At 43.0% G+C, this 16,323-nt stretch overlaps 1 protein-coding gene across 1 annotated transcript in view; it reads left to right on the top strand.

Annotated features, from left to right (window-relative positions):
- The first annotated feature begins 5,322 nt into the window (after positions 1–5,322).
- The window catches only part of PPTC7 (protein phosphatase targeting COQ7), a 37,687-nt gene continuing 26,686 nt past the window's right edge, over positions 5,323–16,323 (top strand). The window contains exon 1 of the mRNA XM_045842749.1: positions 5,323–5,865. Within this exon, the coding sequence (XP_045698705.1) occupies positions 5,634–5,865 (232 nt within the window). The 5' untranslated portion in view covers positions 5,323–5,633. The remainder of the gene's footprint in view (positions 5,866–16,323) is intronic.

A 16,323-nucleotide genomic window follows, 5' to 3' on the forward strand; every position in this document is an offset into this window, starting at 1 on the left:
CTTCTAACAGCTGCCTTGGGTTTGGGGACTTATTCTTGATTCAGTAACTGTAGCCATGGTACCTGGGTCACATGACCTGTTTGTCGGAATCCACTGCATTGTAAGCCAAACCGAGAGCAACTCAGGCAAAACAGAGAATGAATGGGAGTTCAGGGGCTGGTGTTCTCCAGGTAAAGCCAGACGGACGCAGGGGTGCTGGATGGAGGTCGCCCGGCCCCTGGCTCTCACCGCCCGCCTCTGGGCTCTGCTTCTCTCGGTGTTGCCTCCCCTCTCAGGCCGCTCTTTCCAGGCAGAGGCAAAGATGGACGTAAGTGGGCTCAAGCTTACATTCTACCAGCTTACTAACCCTAGTAAGAATTTCTCCTCAAAATTTTCAGCAAAATCCCATCGTGGAGTTTCACCGGCCCGGCTTGGGTCACGGGCTCTCACTCTGGTCCAGTCACTGTGACGAAGAGAATGTCCTGCTCTGATTGGTCGGACCTGGGTCACCTATCCACCTGTGGTCCAGACCCACCCAACCTTCCGGAACCAAGGAGGTGTGTTGGATTATTCATTTCTCCAAGGGAAATTAAAATCCTGGGCCCTGGCTGGCGTAGCTCAGTGGATTGAGCGCGGGCTGCGAACCAAAGTGTCGCAGGTTCGATTCCCAGTCAGGGCGCATGCCTGGGTTGCAGGCCAGAACCCCCAGCAACTGCACATTGATGTTTCTCTCTCTCTCTCTCTTTCTCGCTCCCTTCCCTCTCTAAAAATAAATAAATAAAATCTTTTTTAAAAAGAGAGAGAAATCCAGTAGATTTTAAAAAAAGAAAAAAAAAGAAAATTAAGATACTATTATCAGAGAACGGGGGAAATGGGTTCGAGGTGGGAGCAACATGGCCATCACACACGATGCAAAACAAGACAGTCTGATGGACGAACAGCCTCTGGCTAGTCCCTCCAGACAGGCTTTTCACGGCAGTCACCAGGAGCAGCTAAACACCCCTCCGGCTCAGCCGTCTCCACCCACTAACTTTCTGTGGGATGGACACGGCACTCGCCACCTTCCCTCCACTGGAAAATAAGACACTTTGTTCTCTGTGATCTCTAAGGTCCTTTTCTTCAGCAGCATTCACTCAGTAGGTGTTTGTTTAGCACTAATTCTATACCGGGCACTGTTCTGGACACTTGAGATAAAGTGGGGAATAAAACAGACAAAATCCTCTGCTCTCGGGGAACTTAACGTTTTGCTCAGGGAGACACCAAACAACAAACAAAAGAAGCAAGTCCAGGGTGCTGTGAAGAAAAACGCAATGAGACTGTTGGGTGGTCGTGTGTTTAAACAGGGGGGTCGGAGCAGATGGTAACGTAAAGCATGTGCTAAGGCCTCAGTCTATGGTATCTGGCATTCTCACTCTCATTGTTGTTCTCATGACCACTATTATTATTATTATTTTATTTGGAATTATTTTATATTTTATAATATTGTTTATTATCATTATTACTGGCAGAGTAAAAGCTTTTGGTGACTGCCCCTCGGTGACTTCAGCATTAAATATCCTCTGCTTAGCATATAAGGGCCCTCTGCGGTGGGCCCTGAGCTGTTTTCTGAGATGTGATTCACATACCACAGCATTCACCCTTTTAAAGTGTCCAGTTCAATGTTCTTCAGCATATTTATAAGGTTGTGCACCCACCACCACTATTGAATTCCAGAACATCGTCACTACCCCCAAAAGAAACCCCACCCCCATGATTAGTCACGTCCCCTTCTCCTTCCCCCCAGCCCCTGGCAACCACTAATCTGCTTTCTGTCTCCGCGGGTTTGCCTGTTCTGGACGTTTCATATAAATCGCATCATACAACGTATGGTCTCTGGGGACTGTTTTCTTTAATGTAGCCCAATGTTTTCAGGGTTCATTGATGTCCAGGCATTCATCGATGTCCAGGGTTCATTGATGTCCAGGAAGCATCCTGCTTCCGCTGAGTTTCCGTGTCATCCTCTAGGGATGGCTCTACTCCCTCTGCAGCCCTCTGTCCTTTCAGGTCTCTCACAAATGTCACCTCTTCACGAGGGGCCTTGTGTTCTCTGGCCCCCATGGCCCCATTCTCCTCCCCACACTGCTTTACTTCAATCCACGGTGCTTATAGTCTCTATATAGTTACTTAATTTTAACCCTCCTACTACACAGTGATGTCCGTGAAGGTACCAGCTGCCTTTGTGTCCTTGGCCAAAAGCCTTGGACATAACAAGGGCCCTGCCACATATCTGTCCATCTGTATGGCATTCGTATGACCCAGCGATTCTAACCAGGGGTGGTTTTGTCCCCTCAGATATTTTGGCAATATCTGAGACATTTTTGGTCGTCCCAACTGGGAAGGGAGGCATGTCACTGGCATGTAGTGGGTAGAAGTCAGGGATGCTGCTAAGCCCCTTCCAATGCACAGGACAGCCCCCCGCCCCCCTGCAACAAAGGATTCTCTGGCCTAAAATGTCAGTAATACTAAGGTTGAGAAATCTTGCCATAAACTAATTAGTTCTCCTTTTGAATAGGCTAGCTAATAGAAATCAGAAGAGTTCAGTGTGCCAGTCTGGCAGAAAATCTCACTAGGGAATTCATACCTTTTTTTTTTTCTCTCGCTTTTTTTAGGGCCTGCGGGTAACTCCAGTGCAAAGCTCTTTCCTAATGTCACAGAGGTGCCCTGGGAGCTCAGATGGTATTTTCAACACTTCTTTGCCACTGAGAGTGACAACTGACCTCCCAGGAATCCTTGAAGTGTCAAGAATGTAACTTTGTTAAGGGAGAAAGCTAGTAGGGCTTTTTAAGTCTAGCAAAATGTCAGGAGTGAATGTTGCTCCTGGCAGAGGACAGGGAAAGATGATTTTTTCCCAAGTGCCCTCCCCTGGCTTCCCCACGCTGGTGAAACTTCAAAGCTGGCTCTAGAATAAATGATTCAAGGGAACCTGAGGCCCTGTCTCCTCTCCTTTCCAAAAAGTGCAACGGAGCTTTCAGAAAGGATTCCGTTCCCATTGTGCTTCGGTGAGCAAACTCATTTGCAGGAAACTCATTTGCAAGAAATTCAAGGCACCCATATCACTTAACAGTTAAAACAGCAGTCCCATCAAAGCAGAGGTGACCAGCTTCAGAGTCACATCTTATGTTCCTGCTCATCTCATCCAACCGGTTCTCATGAGTAACACAGAAATTAATAATATATGTTCCGAAAATGAAAGGCAGGGACAGTCAGAAGGAGTCTGATGATGAGGTAAGGGATAGAGGTTGACACGCTATTTTAAAAAGTTTGTCCTTGGGGTAGAATTACTTGACAGCCTGGCTGGGATTTGATAGTGGTGTGTGTACTTGGAAGAATAAACTTTAGCACAGCTGGCACAGGCATAAATGCCAAGTAGAGGATCTGCAAGGCTCCACCCCCTCTTCTGGGCACTCTCCAATTCTTGCAGGCCGTAAGAAATAGCAAGGTGTGATTACATACTTGAGATCACTATATTTTCTATCCAGAAAATGAACTTTTTTTGGTCTACACAGTTGACAAAATGCCACTTACTATGTGAAATGATTTATTCATCCAATTTGATAAAAACCCTTAAAGACATAAACGTATAGAGTACTTGGCACATTGTAAATTGCAAAAGTGTTTAATAATGATAGTAATTAGGGTAACAGAATAATGTGCTTTAAGTGAATGGTTGGCAGGACTTTAGATGTGTTAAGAAAGGTATAATAAAAGAATAATTTAAAGAATAAGTTGGGAATCACGGAATTAACTCCAACTCTGTCAAAAGTGATCTGGAAAGGAACCAGTGCTTCTGGGTGATAATGTATTTATGTTTCAATAAACCTGAAAATTATTCCTATTTTGATCAGTTGTGTGGAATCTCAATTTGTTTTATTTGTGAGCCCCATTCAATCATTCCTTTATTCAACACACATTATTTTTTATATTATTTACGGTTTTTATTCAATTACTCCTTCTTTTATTCAACAGACATTTATGAATTCCCCTACTGCATGCCAGGGATTGCATTAGATTCTAATCATACAATGGCAAGTGATCCTTGCCCTTGGGGAGCTTAGGATCTTGTGAAATATTCATCCTTTCATTCATTTAACTGTGTATTTACTGTGTGCCCAAATGTCCAGATGATGGAATTACATTCTAGGGGTTCGAAGGAAGAGCAAGAACAAAAAGAACAAAGGCCCCAAGGAAGTCGTGAGCATGGCTAGAGCCATTAGTGAAGGGGACATGGCACCACATGGGGTGGAGAGGTGTGCAAATGCTAGGTTACGTCCACCACCAGGCATGGTGTGTAATATGCATGTACATTTATACACACATACAACATGTCACACACACTTGGTGAGCCAATCTTCCCCACTAGATTACACACTCCCCATTAAATTTAGTTACTATTCAACTTAAACAATTTCAGAAAAATGTTTTAAAAAATAGCCGAAATCTGGAAAAGGATACTGTGATGTCTTTGTTAGGGGTGGGCTGAGCCGAAAAAAAAGTAGCGGAGCTATCTTTCTTGCCAAGGACTGTCTTTTGACAAGAAGAGCTGGTAGCCGTGGAAGGAGAGAGGGTGTCATCTTTGCAAGTCTTTGGTGCTGCATGGCCTCTCTGGGCACCTAAGCCGGAGGTTGGGAGACCTGCAGGTGGATCCTCAGAAAATTAGAAGATTTGCAAAGAAATCTGGGGCCTGGGATTTTTTATTCTCAATTTGGCAGAACCATTTGCAAAGTCTGAAACACCTCTCTATGACATATCTGCAGTGGTCTTGCCTGAATCTCCATCACTACTCTCCCCATTCACCTCCCCTATTCTGATAGGAACGTATAACAGTTTCTCAAATTTTCCTAAATACTATGCAAAACGGCTCTTCTTTCCCGATTGCCGCCCCTAAACCCTTCCAATATATACATTCTGGAGGTGTCTTTAGATCTGTGTACTTCAGTTTCTTAATATACATACTACCGAAAAATACTACCTGACCTGATCTTAGCTTCTTCCAGGTTTTTCTTTAAAGAAATGGTGGCGTTACTTGAAATAAGAGCCTTTAAAAGATATGGTTGAAAAGGTACAAATTTTTCAAACAGCCACCTTAATTCTCACTAACTTCAGTCCCAAGTCTGAGGAATCCTCTGAAGTCCTAGATACCAGGCAGTCAAGTAAAAAGCGACTACAACTCCCAGGAGACATTGCGCTTACACCCTCTGCGCACACTCGACCTGGGTGACTGCATTGGGCACCGAGCCTAGAGGGCGGGGCTTAGGCCTAAGCCGTGAATAGTGGGCGGGGATAGGGGCGTGGCTGAGGAGGGGGCGGTGCTCCCCGCGCGGCCCGGAACACGCTAGTGGAGCGGAAGATGGCGGCGGCAGCGGTGGCTGCAGCCGGGACCCCACTCGGGCTGAGGCGGAGGTGCCACTGGCTTTGACCTCGCTCTGGCTCCGGTGCGAGCGGCGGAGCGTGTGCGAGGCCCCGCGCGTCGGGTAGGGGCGGCGGCAGCGACCGCGCGCCGCCCTGAGGAGCGCCCCAGCGGCGGCGCTGCTGCGGCTGAAGAGAGAGCCGGCTCCGGGCCTCCGCGTCCTCCTGCTTCCCGTGCCCCGCGCCTCCTCGGGGGGGCGGCGGCGGCGATGTTCTCTGTCCTTTCGTACGGGCGGCTTGTGGCCCGCGCCGTGCTCGGCGGCCTCTCGCAGACCGATCCCAGGGCCGGAGGCGGCGGTGCCAGCGGCGGCGGCGACTACGGGCTGGTGACGGCCGGCTGCGGCTTTGGCAAGGACTTCCGTAAGGGCCTCCTCAAGAAGGGTGCGTGCTACGGGGACGACGCGTGCTTCGTGGCCCGACACCGTTCGGCGGACGTGCTTGGTGAGTGCCCCGGCCGGGGGTCCCTTACCCCAGCCCGGGACCCGCCTCTTCGGGACTCCCCTGCTCGGGGCTTCCCCCTTTTCTTCGGGCAGCGAGAGGAGCCCGAGAGCCCATAGTAGCGCACACGTAGGGAGCCCTTACTATGTGCCAGGCGCCGTGCCAAGCGCGCCGAGGTTCATTTTCCGCTTGACCAACCCCCATTTTAGAGATGAGGAAACTGAGGCGCACAGCGGTCAAGCCACGTGCTCAAGGTCACACAGCCGGAGAAGGTGACCAGTTCAAGTTCAGAGCCGCACTCTTAGTCACTTGGCCGTGTCAGCCCCGGACGACCTCGTTCCGTCCCCCGCCCCCTCCCTCCCCGTCCCACGACACCTGCAGGCTCCCAGCCTCGCTCTTGTTCCCTTCCTCCTCCCTCCGTCCGCGTGTCCCGGGGATCCCTGCCTCTCCGCGTGTTCCTGGCGCCGCAGCCCGGCCGGGGGCTGCAGGATCCCCAGCAGACAGCCCAGCGGCATTCTTTCGCCGCCGCGATTGTGACCAGATCTCTCCATCCTTTTCCTTCCCGAGTCTCACAGTGGGGGCCCCGGGCCTGGTGCAGAAACGCTCGCACTGTATAGTATCCCGAACCTGATCTTGGCCCGCTCGGGGTCACCTGGGGTAGGAGAGAGTCTCCTTGACCCAAAATAGAATGGTCACATCTTCTGGACTGCAGCCAAGGAAGCCTTGAGAATTGGTTCAAGACTTTCAGGCCACAGGTGCGTCCCAAGGCCTATTCCAGCTATGCCTCTGGGAGTGGGAGCGGAGGACGGGAGCCTGCAGAAAGGGCTGAATATAAGTCACAAACTTTCCCATAACGTACGTCTTCAGAGACACAGTATAGAATCGTGTGCCATTAAATCTCTTTTAATGAAGCGCTTTGGAGTTGAAGGACGTGCTGTCATTGAACTTGGATTCAAATGTCATTTTGGTTTCACTTCTCAGGTGAGACTGAGTTGTTGGTTCCTTTAAATTTCATATACTGAAACAGTTTGGCAGTGAAACAAATGGTACTGTAACTTTTTATGACAATAATTACTTTTTAATTTGATGTCAGAGTAAGTGCCTATTATCTCTGCCTCTACTGCACGTAATGTTTGTGGACATGGAACTGGAAAGGTTGTTCCCGGTTTAATTTATGAATGGTCCCATTACCTGGGTTGGAAAAGTCATTTAATATTTAGGCAACACTTTTTAAAAAAAAATTATTGTTGCTCTAGGCAACACTCTTGATGTTAACTTCAAAAGGGAAAGACAGACACAGACTCCTTGGAAGGCTGAGGAGCTTGCAGATTGAAACCCTACAAATCCGAAGTCAGCCTGACCCTGACTCGGTGTCTTTTTAAAAGGGCTACCCGTGGCTGCCTTTTCCATTGCATTTGGAAGCACTTCGCTCCGTGAGTTTGTGCCCTGTGCTGTGTTTTCAAATTGCAGTCGTAGTGCCATAGCATAGGGGATCGTGAGCCACTAAGTTCCCCCTCATAAATCTGCTGTGTGCTGGCTTTTAAGAAAGATTTGTGAAATTTTGGTCAAAGTCATTCAGAAAAAAAGTATAAACATTCCACCCTGACGGAAACCGGGCCTGGTTTGGTGGTCAGCTTTGCAACTTAGGAGCCCTGTGATCTGTGGTTTTGGGCAAGAATCCTTCAGCTCATTTTCCTCATCTTGACTAGAGGATGAAGGGAGTGGACTCTCTGGCTCTTAAAGACTTCTAACCATCAGATCATTTTTTTTTGTTTTGTTTTCTTTTGATTTGAAATGAGGGCACCCTTTGTTATTTTGCACCTCGAGTAACAGGCATTACTTCCTGTCTTACTCATATGAGCACCTCCAGTAGATTTCTTCTGTTTTATATCTGGCTACAAACTAGTGGTTCATAGCTTTCCCTGGTTCATAGGTTCTAAGAATTTTCGGGTGCCCAAGGGCCCATTCAGGGACCTCACTGACCCCACGAAGCCCATCCATGTGCGGTCGAGAGGCCCTTGCATGGGGAGCAGGTTAAGAACCACAGCTCTGTACTGCTCCTGAAAGGCGTGCTGCCGGGCATCTGGGGCCATATTTGGCAGGGCCATTTTGTGTGTGTGTGTGTGTGTGTGTGTGTGTGTGTGTAAATCAGGGGGAGACAGATTCTGTAGGACTGTCCTGTTGTTTTGGAGGAGCTCTTCTGGAAGGCCATCTTGGAAGCCACCTGAAACAACTCCTGAGTTGGCCTCATTTGATCTTTGGCTTCCACAAACCAGAACGTATGACGGTGACTTCTGTCATCACAGGTCTGATTATCTCGGGCTATGAAAGAGGTTATGAGTCTCAGCGAGGTTCTTTTTTTAAGATTTTATGTATTTATTTTTAGACAGAGAGGAAGGGAGGGAGAAAAAAAGGGAGAGAAACATCAATGTGTGGTTGTCTCCCTCGAACCCCTTACTGGGGACCTGGCCTGCAACCCAGGCACATGCCCTGACTGGGAATTGAACCTGCAACCCTTTGGTTTGCAGGTCAGCACTCAGTACCCTGAGCCACACCAGCCAGGGCAAGTCTCAGCGAGTTTTTAATACTGCCTTTTTTTACTCTGGAAGTTGGAGTTGTAACCTTTATTCAAAAGGTTATGTTGAATAATAATGTTATGTTGAAACTGTTTTCAACCTTCTAGTTCTATAGATAATTCATTTTCTTTGGACTGACGTTTATTGCTAAGTATCTGTGGAACTCACTGGTCATCTAGGGCTACTTGACTGTGGAATGAAAGCTGTTTATTTCTGTATTAGAGAAAGCTGTTTTATTTCTTTAATTTAGAATTGATCTATCCCGTTGGTCATGCAGTGACTAAAAGTACTTAGTCCTTGACAGCATTTTTGTAGAGTTCCCACTGGATTTCTTTTAGGAAAAACCAACTGTGATGGGTGTGGTGAGACATGGGAACCACTCCTATCCCGTGGAAAGTTGGCCAAAGTGCTTTCTCTTTATTAGGTCCAACAGGAGTGAACCAGAACCAGCAGGAACTATGTGCATTTATTTCTCTTTCCTTCTTCCTTGTGGTTAGTAGTTCTCTTACTCTGTAGGTATGGATGCCCAAGTCCACAAAAATATCAGAGCTGCATGGTGTGTCATTACTAGGCCTCCTACAGCCCTAAGCTACTTAACAATAGAGTCAAAGCCTGTTGAGAGTTGTAAGACTCAGTAACCTTGGAGTCTAGTTCTTTCATTTTACTGATGAGAAAACAGAGGCCTACAGAGTGTCAGGTGACATTGCTAAGGTTACTGCACTAGCTAATGGCAGAACTAGGACTAGCACCAAGACTGCCATTCCAATCCTTTCCCTTGTAACACTGGTCAAGTTTTCTTGACAAGGTAGGTGAATTCAAAACCCCTCTGTCTTCTGGTACTATTTGTCCTTCTAATGCTTTTCCCACTTAAAGGTGTGTGTGTGTGTGTGTGTGTGTGTGTGTTTACAACTTCTTTATTCACTCTGTGACTCATAATTAAAATGCAACAAAGCTCCTGCATACTAAACCACAGTTTGCTGAAATCACTTCTTTAAAAAATGGCTGCATGGTCTATGCCATGTTAATAGTGAGTTGTAAAGTAATTCTTATAAAACTGTGGGATATTTATTTAAGCTTGATAACCTGAAACCTTGAAAAAAATGAAAACAGTTTCATATTCTAGCCTTCAGATCTGATTTTGATGGTTGCCAGGATTGTGGTCAAGTGTTTTTGTGAGTAACTTCAGTCTTAAAAGTAGTTGTTGGAAGGTATAAGGATTACATGAACAATGTCAAGGTCAAAATTTGATTTAGGAGGTGAATAGATGAGGTAGAATTTGGTGTTTTCCAGCAGCCCTGATAATTTCAATGCATTAGGTAGAACCTCTAAATCTGAAAGTGAGTTGTCCTTTTAACAAACTAGTCACCATGGGAGAGTGTGTATGAGCACTAACTTCAGCCTTTTCAGAAGTCCTCTTTGGAATTTCCCTCAGCTAGATTTCAGTCCTATTGTTATTGAATTAAGATACATAATTCACCTACCATGTCACTCACCTTTCAAAGTGAAAAAAATCAGTGTCATTTAGTATATTCACAAGGTTGCACAACCACAACCATTTTAACTAGTTTCAAAACATAGTCATCACCCCAAAAGAAACTCCCTACCCATTAGAAGTCATTCCCAAACCTCCCCTTTCTCAATCCCTGGCAACAGAAAGTAGAGTCTGGTTCTGTAGATTTGCCTGTTTGGACATTTTACATAAGTGGAATCATACCATATCTGATGTATTGTGTCTGGCTTTTTTCACTTAGTATATTTTAAAGGTTCCACCCACATTGTAGTATGTATCAGTACTTCATATCTCTATATGATTGCATTATATGGATATACCACCTTCTGTTCATTCGTTTATTAAGGGACGTTGGGTAGTTTTCACTTTTTGGCTGTTGTGAATAGTGCCACTATGACACACTCCTGTACAGGCTTTTATGTGAACATATATTTTCCATTCTCTTGGGTGTATTCTTACAAATGGAATTTTCCAGTAATATTGTAACTAACTATGAGGAATATAGTTTTAAATACATTGTTATAGTTCTAATGTAATTATTTTATACAAGGGAAATCTTTTTAAACTGGCAACAATCAGTTATGTAAATTCTAAGATTGGCAGTACTTATTTTATTTTTTCCTTTTTATTGAATGTATTGGGGTGACACACCAGTTAACAAAATTCTACAGGTTTCAGGTGCACAATTCTACAACACATCGTCTGTACACTGAATAGTAAGTTCATCACCCCCAGGCAACTTTCCTTCGTCGCCGTTTATCCCCACCCTTCATACTCTTCTCCACCCCCTCCTACAGTCACTCCCCGCCCTCCTATAGTCACTCCCTACCTTCCTACAGTCACCCCACTATTATCTGTGTCCATGGGTTTTTTCTCTTTCTCTTTTTTGCTCAATCCTTCTACCTCCACCACTACCCCACCACCAACTCAGTTTCCATGTGAGAATTATGGGTTTATCAAAAGAGCCTTCTAGGATTCATAGAGACAGCCAGGTGTAAGAACCTACTGGCCAAAAAAAAGTGTTACTAGTTGCTGTCTGACTTTTCTGATTGTTCTGTCATTCTGTAATAAGTAAGTTTACAGAGTTGATTGATAGTGGAATCTTGCTGTTTATTTTTTAAACTTCTGCTCCCTGATATTTTTCTCTTTTTACTATATAGATATATTGTACTTTTTGTAGGTTCTTATAAGGCACATTGTTTTTAAAGTCATTTTCCCATTTGTTATACTATCAGAGCCATTTTTCCTTTGCTCACATTTTTTTAAAAGAAATCATACTATGAATGAGATTTATTCCCTTTGCAAATTTTCTTTTTAACAATTTTTTTCAATTACAGTTTACATTCAGTATTATTTTGTTTTTGTTCATAATCTTTAGTCTAGAGATTCTCAAACTTAGTTTTAAATGTTCTTAAATTCCAGCTTTTCTCTCAGTGTGTTAATATATTCTTAAAAGATTCTAGGTAAATCTTTTTTGTAGAGCAAGTAGTTAAATTTTAAAAGCATGAATTTTTTTTCTTTTCAGAAAATATGTTTTTGTAAAAAGGGTATAAATTATAGCAGAAGGTAGGAAGCAGATGTTAGCTGGTTGTGGTGGGACCACATTTTTGGTGGAGGGGACTTGGAAGGGAGGAGGCTGTTCCCTGAACTTTAGCACTGCTTTTTGAAACTGGGCAATACATAACCTGAATGGTTGCACCATGTCCAACTGGAGTTTGTACTCCTGTGTGACTCAAGAGGCACTACATCAGGTCGGAGTATTTGACCTACAACTGTGTCCTTTGAATAAATGCTTATGTCAAATTCAAGCTAAATGTCAAATTCACTTTACATAGGTCAAATGTTTTTTAGAGAGGCCTCATCTGGGGCTTTAGGTTCAGCATTTTCAGGAAAATGCTTTGGAAAAATAAATTAAGAGTATTTTCTTTCCAAATGAATTTGACATTTCGAACCAGAAATTCTAGCCAGTTGAAAAATGGTGTGCCTTGTGATTTTCCCATTCAAAGTTAGTGTTAACTTTTGGTGTCATTTTAAGAATTGGTACCCTGAATTTATTGTATGTATGTATGTATATACATAAATATCATTAGTAATAAAATTTAGTGATCTGTCTTTTTTGGGAGTTGTTGAATATTTTAAAAAATCTGATAGTTTTCTATCTCCCTGAGATCCAGAATCATTTGTTTCTTGTTATTAAACAATTCACGCAATTCAAAGAATTGCATCCTAAATCAAAAGTTTTTGCAGAAGCTGACCCACTGCAGAGGGTATGGGGCTGTTAAAAAATACTCATTTAAACTTGAGTTGGCAAAAGGCACAGCTCTTCCAATTTAATTTAAAAATTTAAGAAAGATCCCTGGCCAGGTAGTTCAGTTGGTTGGAATGCTGTCCTGTGCACTGGAAGGTTGTGGATTCCATCCCGGTTAGGACACGTACAGGAGACAAATGATTGATATTTCTCTCTCATTGATACTCGTCTCTATCATGGATGTTTCCCTGTCTCTCTCACTTCCTCCCTCCCACCCTTCTCCTCCTTTCTAAAATCAATGAACATGTACTGGGGTGAGGATTAAAAACATTTTTTTTTAATTAAAAAAAAAAGATGCTAAATGCTTTGGAATAAAATCCCAAACAGGATTTTGTGTGGATTGGGACCCAACAGACACTTTTCTTTAATTTTAAAAAAATTATTGATTTATTTTGAGAGAAGCATCTATTTGTTGTTCCACTTGTTCATGCATCCATTGATTCAGAAGCTTTTCTTAAAGAGGGAAAGACTTCACTCTGTTTCTCCTAAGCACTTGTTCAATATCTAACACAAAATATGCTTTGTCTTATCAGTGCTTTAATATAGTGCTTTAGATTTTATGATGCATTTTTATGTTTTACCTTATTTGATCTTCTATTTTTTAAAAACTATTTTATTTATTTATTTTTTGAGAGAGGGGGAGGGAGAAAGAAAGAGAAACATTGATGTATGAGAGAAACATTAATCAGTCCCCTCTCACATGTGCTCCAGTCATGGACGGAGCCTGCAACCCAGCCATGTGCCCCAACCTGGAATCCAACCAGCCACCTTTCAAGGGTTTACAGGAGGACGCTCAACCAACTGAGCCACCCAGTAAATACTGGGTTGGGGCCCTTATTTACTCTTTTAACTATGAAATAACTGCTCTTATCTCCACTTAATCTGTGTCTGTTTCTATACACATCTATAAAACTGACTCATCAATAAAGTCAGTACAGCTAGTATCATAGCAGATACTTGAACCTAAGTTTCCTGCTTCCATGTCTACTGTTTTTAAGTAAATGGTTTTGTTTTGTGTGTAAAAAAGTAACACATGTTCAGAAAAGCACAGTATAAAACACCTGGCCCTGGCCGGCGTGGCTCAGGGAATTGAGCACTGGCTTGTGAACCAAAGGATCGCTGGTTAGTCCCCAGGGCACATGCCAGGGTTGTGGGCCACGTCCCCAGTAGCGGGGTTTGCAAGAAGCAACCACACATTGATGTTTCTCTTCCTCTCTTTCTTCCTCCTTTCCCCTCTCTCTAAAAATAAATAAAATAAAATCTTTGGAAAAAAAACACCTGTAACTCGTAACAGCTGTAGTTGGTGTGGTTTTCTCAGCCTGTATGTATTTACAGTTGTATGATACACTTTATTAAATGAAATTGAGTTAGTATGTAGTCTGCTCTGTGATGTCATTTTATGTAATGTAAATTGAGTATATTTCCATACCGATAAGCATAACTGCATCATGCTTCACTGTAAGTATAGTCCATAATTTATCTAACCAGTATTCTATTTTTATTTAGATTATTTCCAATTTTCTGTGATAAGTAACACTAAGGTAAATATATCTGCATGTGAATATTTCTTTAGGGTAAATTCCTTGAAGAGGAGTTCCTGAGAGTCAAAGGCTATGAACATTTGCAAGGCCCCTGATAGAAATATTTGCATAGGTCGCTCCAGAAAGGTTATGCTAATTTATGCTTTTCTAATTGCTATGAAATTGCCCTCATTGATAAGCTTGTTGATTTTCAGTCTGTCACATTTGGCAGTAAATTTATAAATTTACTGAGGTTTTTATACAGTTTTTTAAAGGTTTTATTTATCTTTTAGACAGAGGAAAAGAGAGGGAGAGAAACATCGATTTGAGAGAGAAGCATCAATTGGTTGCCTCTCATTCATGACGGACCTGGCCACACAACCCAGGCATGTACCCTAACTGGGAATCAAACTATTGACCTTTCAGTTTGTGGGATGATGCCCAGCCCACTGAGCTGCACCAGTGAGGGCCTTAAACAGATTGTTTAAAATCCTTATTCAACGATATGTTTATTGATTTGAGAGAGAGAGAGAAACATTGATATTAGGGAGAAACATTGATATTAGGGAGAAACATTGATCAGTTGCCTCCTGTACACACCCCAAGCAGGGATTGAACCTTTAAACAGTTATTTTTGAGGTGAATAAATTTGTTGCTGGTGAACAGTTCTAGAATTGATTGACTTGTTGGTGTGAATCCCAAGGACTACAGAATGACTGCAAAAACTTTGCCAGAGACCACAAAAGTGACTTACTACAAAGAGTGCTTTCTGTTGAAGGATGCAGGACTATTTTGACTCAGGCCAATTCCACCACATTTTTGCACTGATTCTTCTTTTGCTCATTAATAGACTATTTTGAAAAGAAAGGGAATTTCTTTTTGTACTACTATGATTGTACATTTTAATCTTTCAAGGATGCCATTATCCAGCAAGTTTTTTGGCTTACCAGCATTAGTTTGTGCTGTCATTTGAGGTAGATGCAAAAGGTTAGCTGTGCTGAATAAAGCAAACAAAAAGTGCTTCTGTTTTCACATCAGTGTGTTTGAATAATAAAACAGATTTGAGCTATTTGCATAAGAGCAAGAAAAATTGTTTGCGGTCTAGATCTAGGTTGACCACTAATTAGTAATATGGTCATCAGTGTTTCTATGAAATGAGACCATCTAAACAGCAATGTCTTCTGTGTGCATTGTTTGAAAAAATCTGCTTCTCTCGGTTCTTTCGCGGCAACTTTCATCTTATCATTGTTTTTCTTGTTCATGTACTCTGAATTCGCTGAAGAATCAATCAGTGGCCTTTGGATAACAAGGTTATTGTGTTTTGCGAACACATTCTACACATAAAAACTACTTTATTTACAGATCATTTGAATTCACTGAAGTCAGTTAATACTGATCTGTAACTTTTATCAGAATTTCAAATTGAAAAATAGTTGGCTTGACTTTCTGTTATAGGCTTAAATGAGGAAAACTTTTACAACATCTTCATGGTCAAAACAGGCTCCCTTTTCTTGCAGTGTGACTTTGAATCTCAGAATCTTAGATGTTAGGAAAAGGTACTGTTGAGAGAGTTTGTCCTCCTGCCCCTTACTTCACAAATGAGGAAGCTAAAGCTTAGAGAAGTGTTTTGGCCGGTGTCCTACAGCCAGCAAGTGGCAAAGGAAGTAGGTAGTTGTGTCATCTCCAGACTGCTTTTCAAGGCTCTTGTCATCCAGCCTTCTTTTGACTGCGAGAGGAGCATCTTGTAGCCAGCTTCCACCCAGGCAGGGCACAATAGCTTGTGCTACTCTGAAGTGAGATAATGAGTTCATTCTCTTTTTGCAGTTCTCAATGCTGGTTGGTTGGTGTATCAGAGTGCTGGTATTCTAACTTTCCAGTTCAGTCAACTGAATTCATTGTTTACTGGTTGTTTCCTGTTAGTCCCCGACAGGTGCTGTAGAGACCAAGAACAAAACAGATTTCAGCCCTGAAGTTTCATAGTCCGATGGGAAAGGTACATATACGTAGGAATAGTATTAAAGAATACACACACATTGGGTATTGTAGAAGCGTGAGTCAGGTCTTAAGAAATAGGTAAATTGAGACAAGTGAGGAGAATTGTAAGGCTCTCCAGATTGAGGGATGGGCAGCAGCACAGAAGATTCCCCAAACTAAAGCTGTTTATGGGTAGAGAGTAGTTTGAGCTGGTGGGTTGGGGGTCCGGGGGGCATCAATTTGAGAATTGATGTTAGGAAATAGATTGAGACCAAATTGTGGAACGTCACAATTGCCATGTTAAGGAGCTTGGTGTTGTTTTGGTTTTTGGTAGGAAGATATAGATGTTTTTGCCTTTGTTGTTTGTGGTTTAGTTTGGTTGTTTTGAAGAGGCAGCATGTTCAGATGGCACAGAATTCAAAAGGTATTCAAAATTCTAAAGGGTACGCAGTGAAGTTTTTCTGTCACTCCAGTTTTCTAGATGCAAAGTCTTTTCCCCAAAGAACCAATGTTATCCATTTCTTATGTATCCTTCTAGAGAATGTTTTTATATGTACAAGTAAGTGTAGCTAT

Source organism: Phyllostomus hastatus, unplaced genomic scaffold (genome assembly GCF_019186645.2).
Source record: "Phyllostomus hastatus isolate PE091 unplaced genomic scaffold, TTU_PhHast_1.1 phas_contig_1162, whole genome shotgun sequence".
NCBI classification, from domain to species: domain Eukaryota; kingdom Metazoa; phylum Chordata; class Mammalia; order Chiroptera; family Phyllostomidae; genus Phyllostomus; species Phyllostomus hastatus.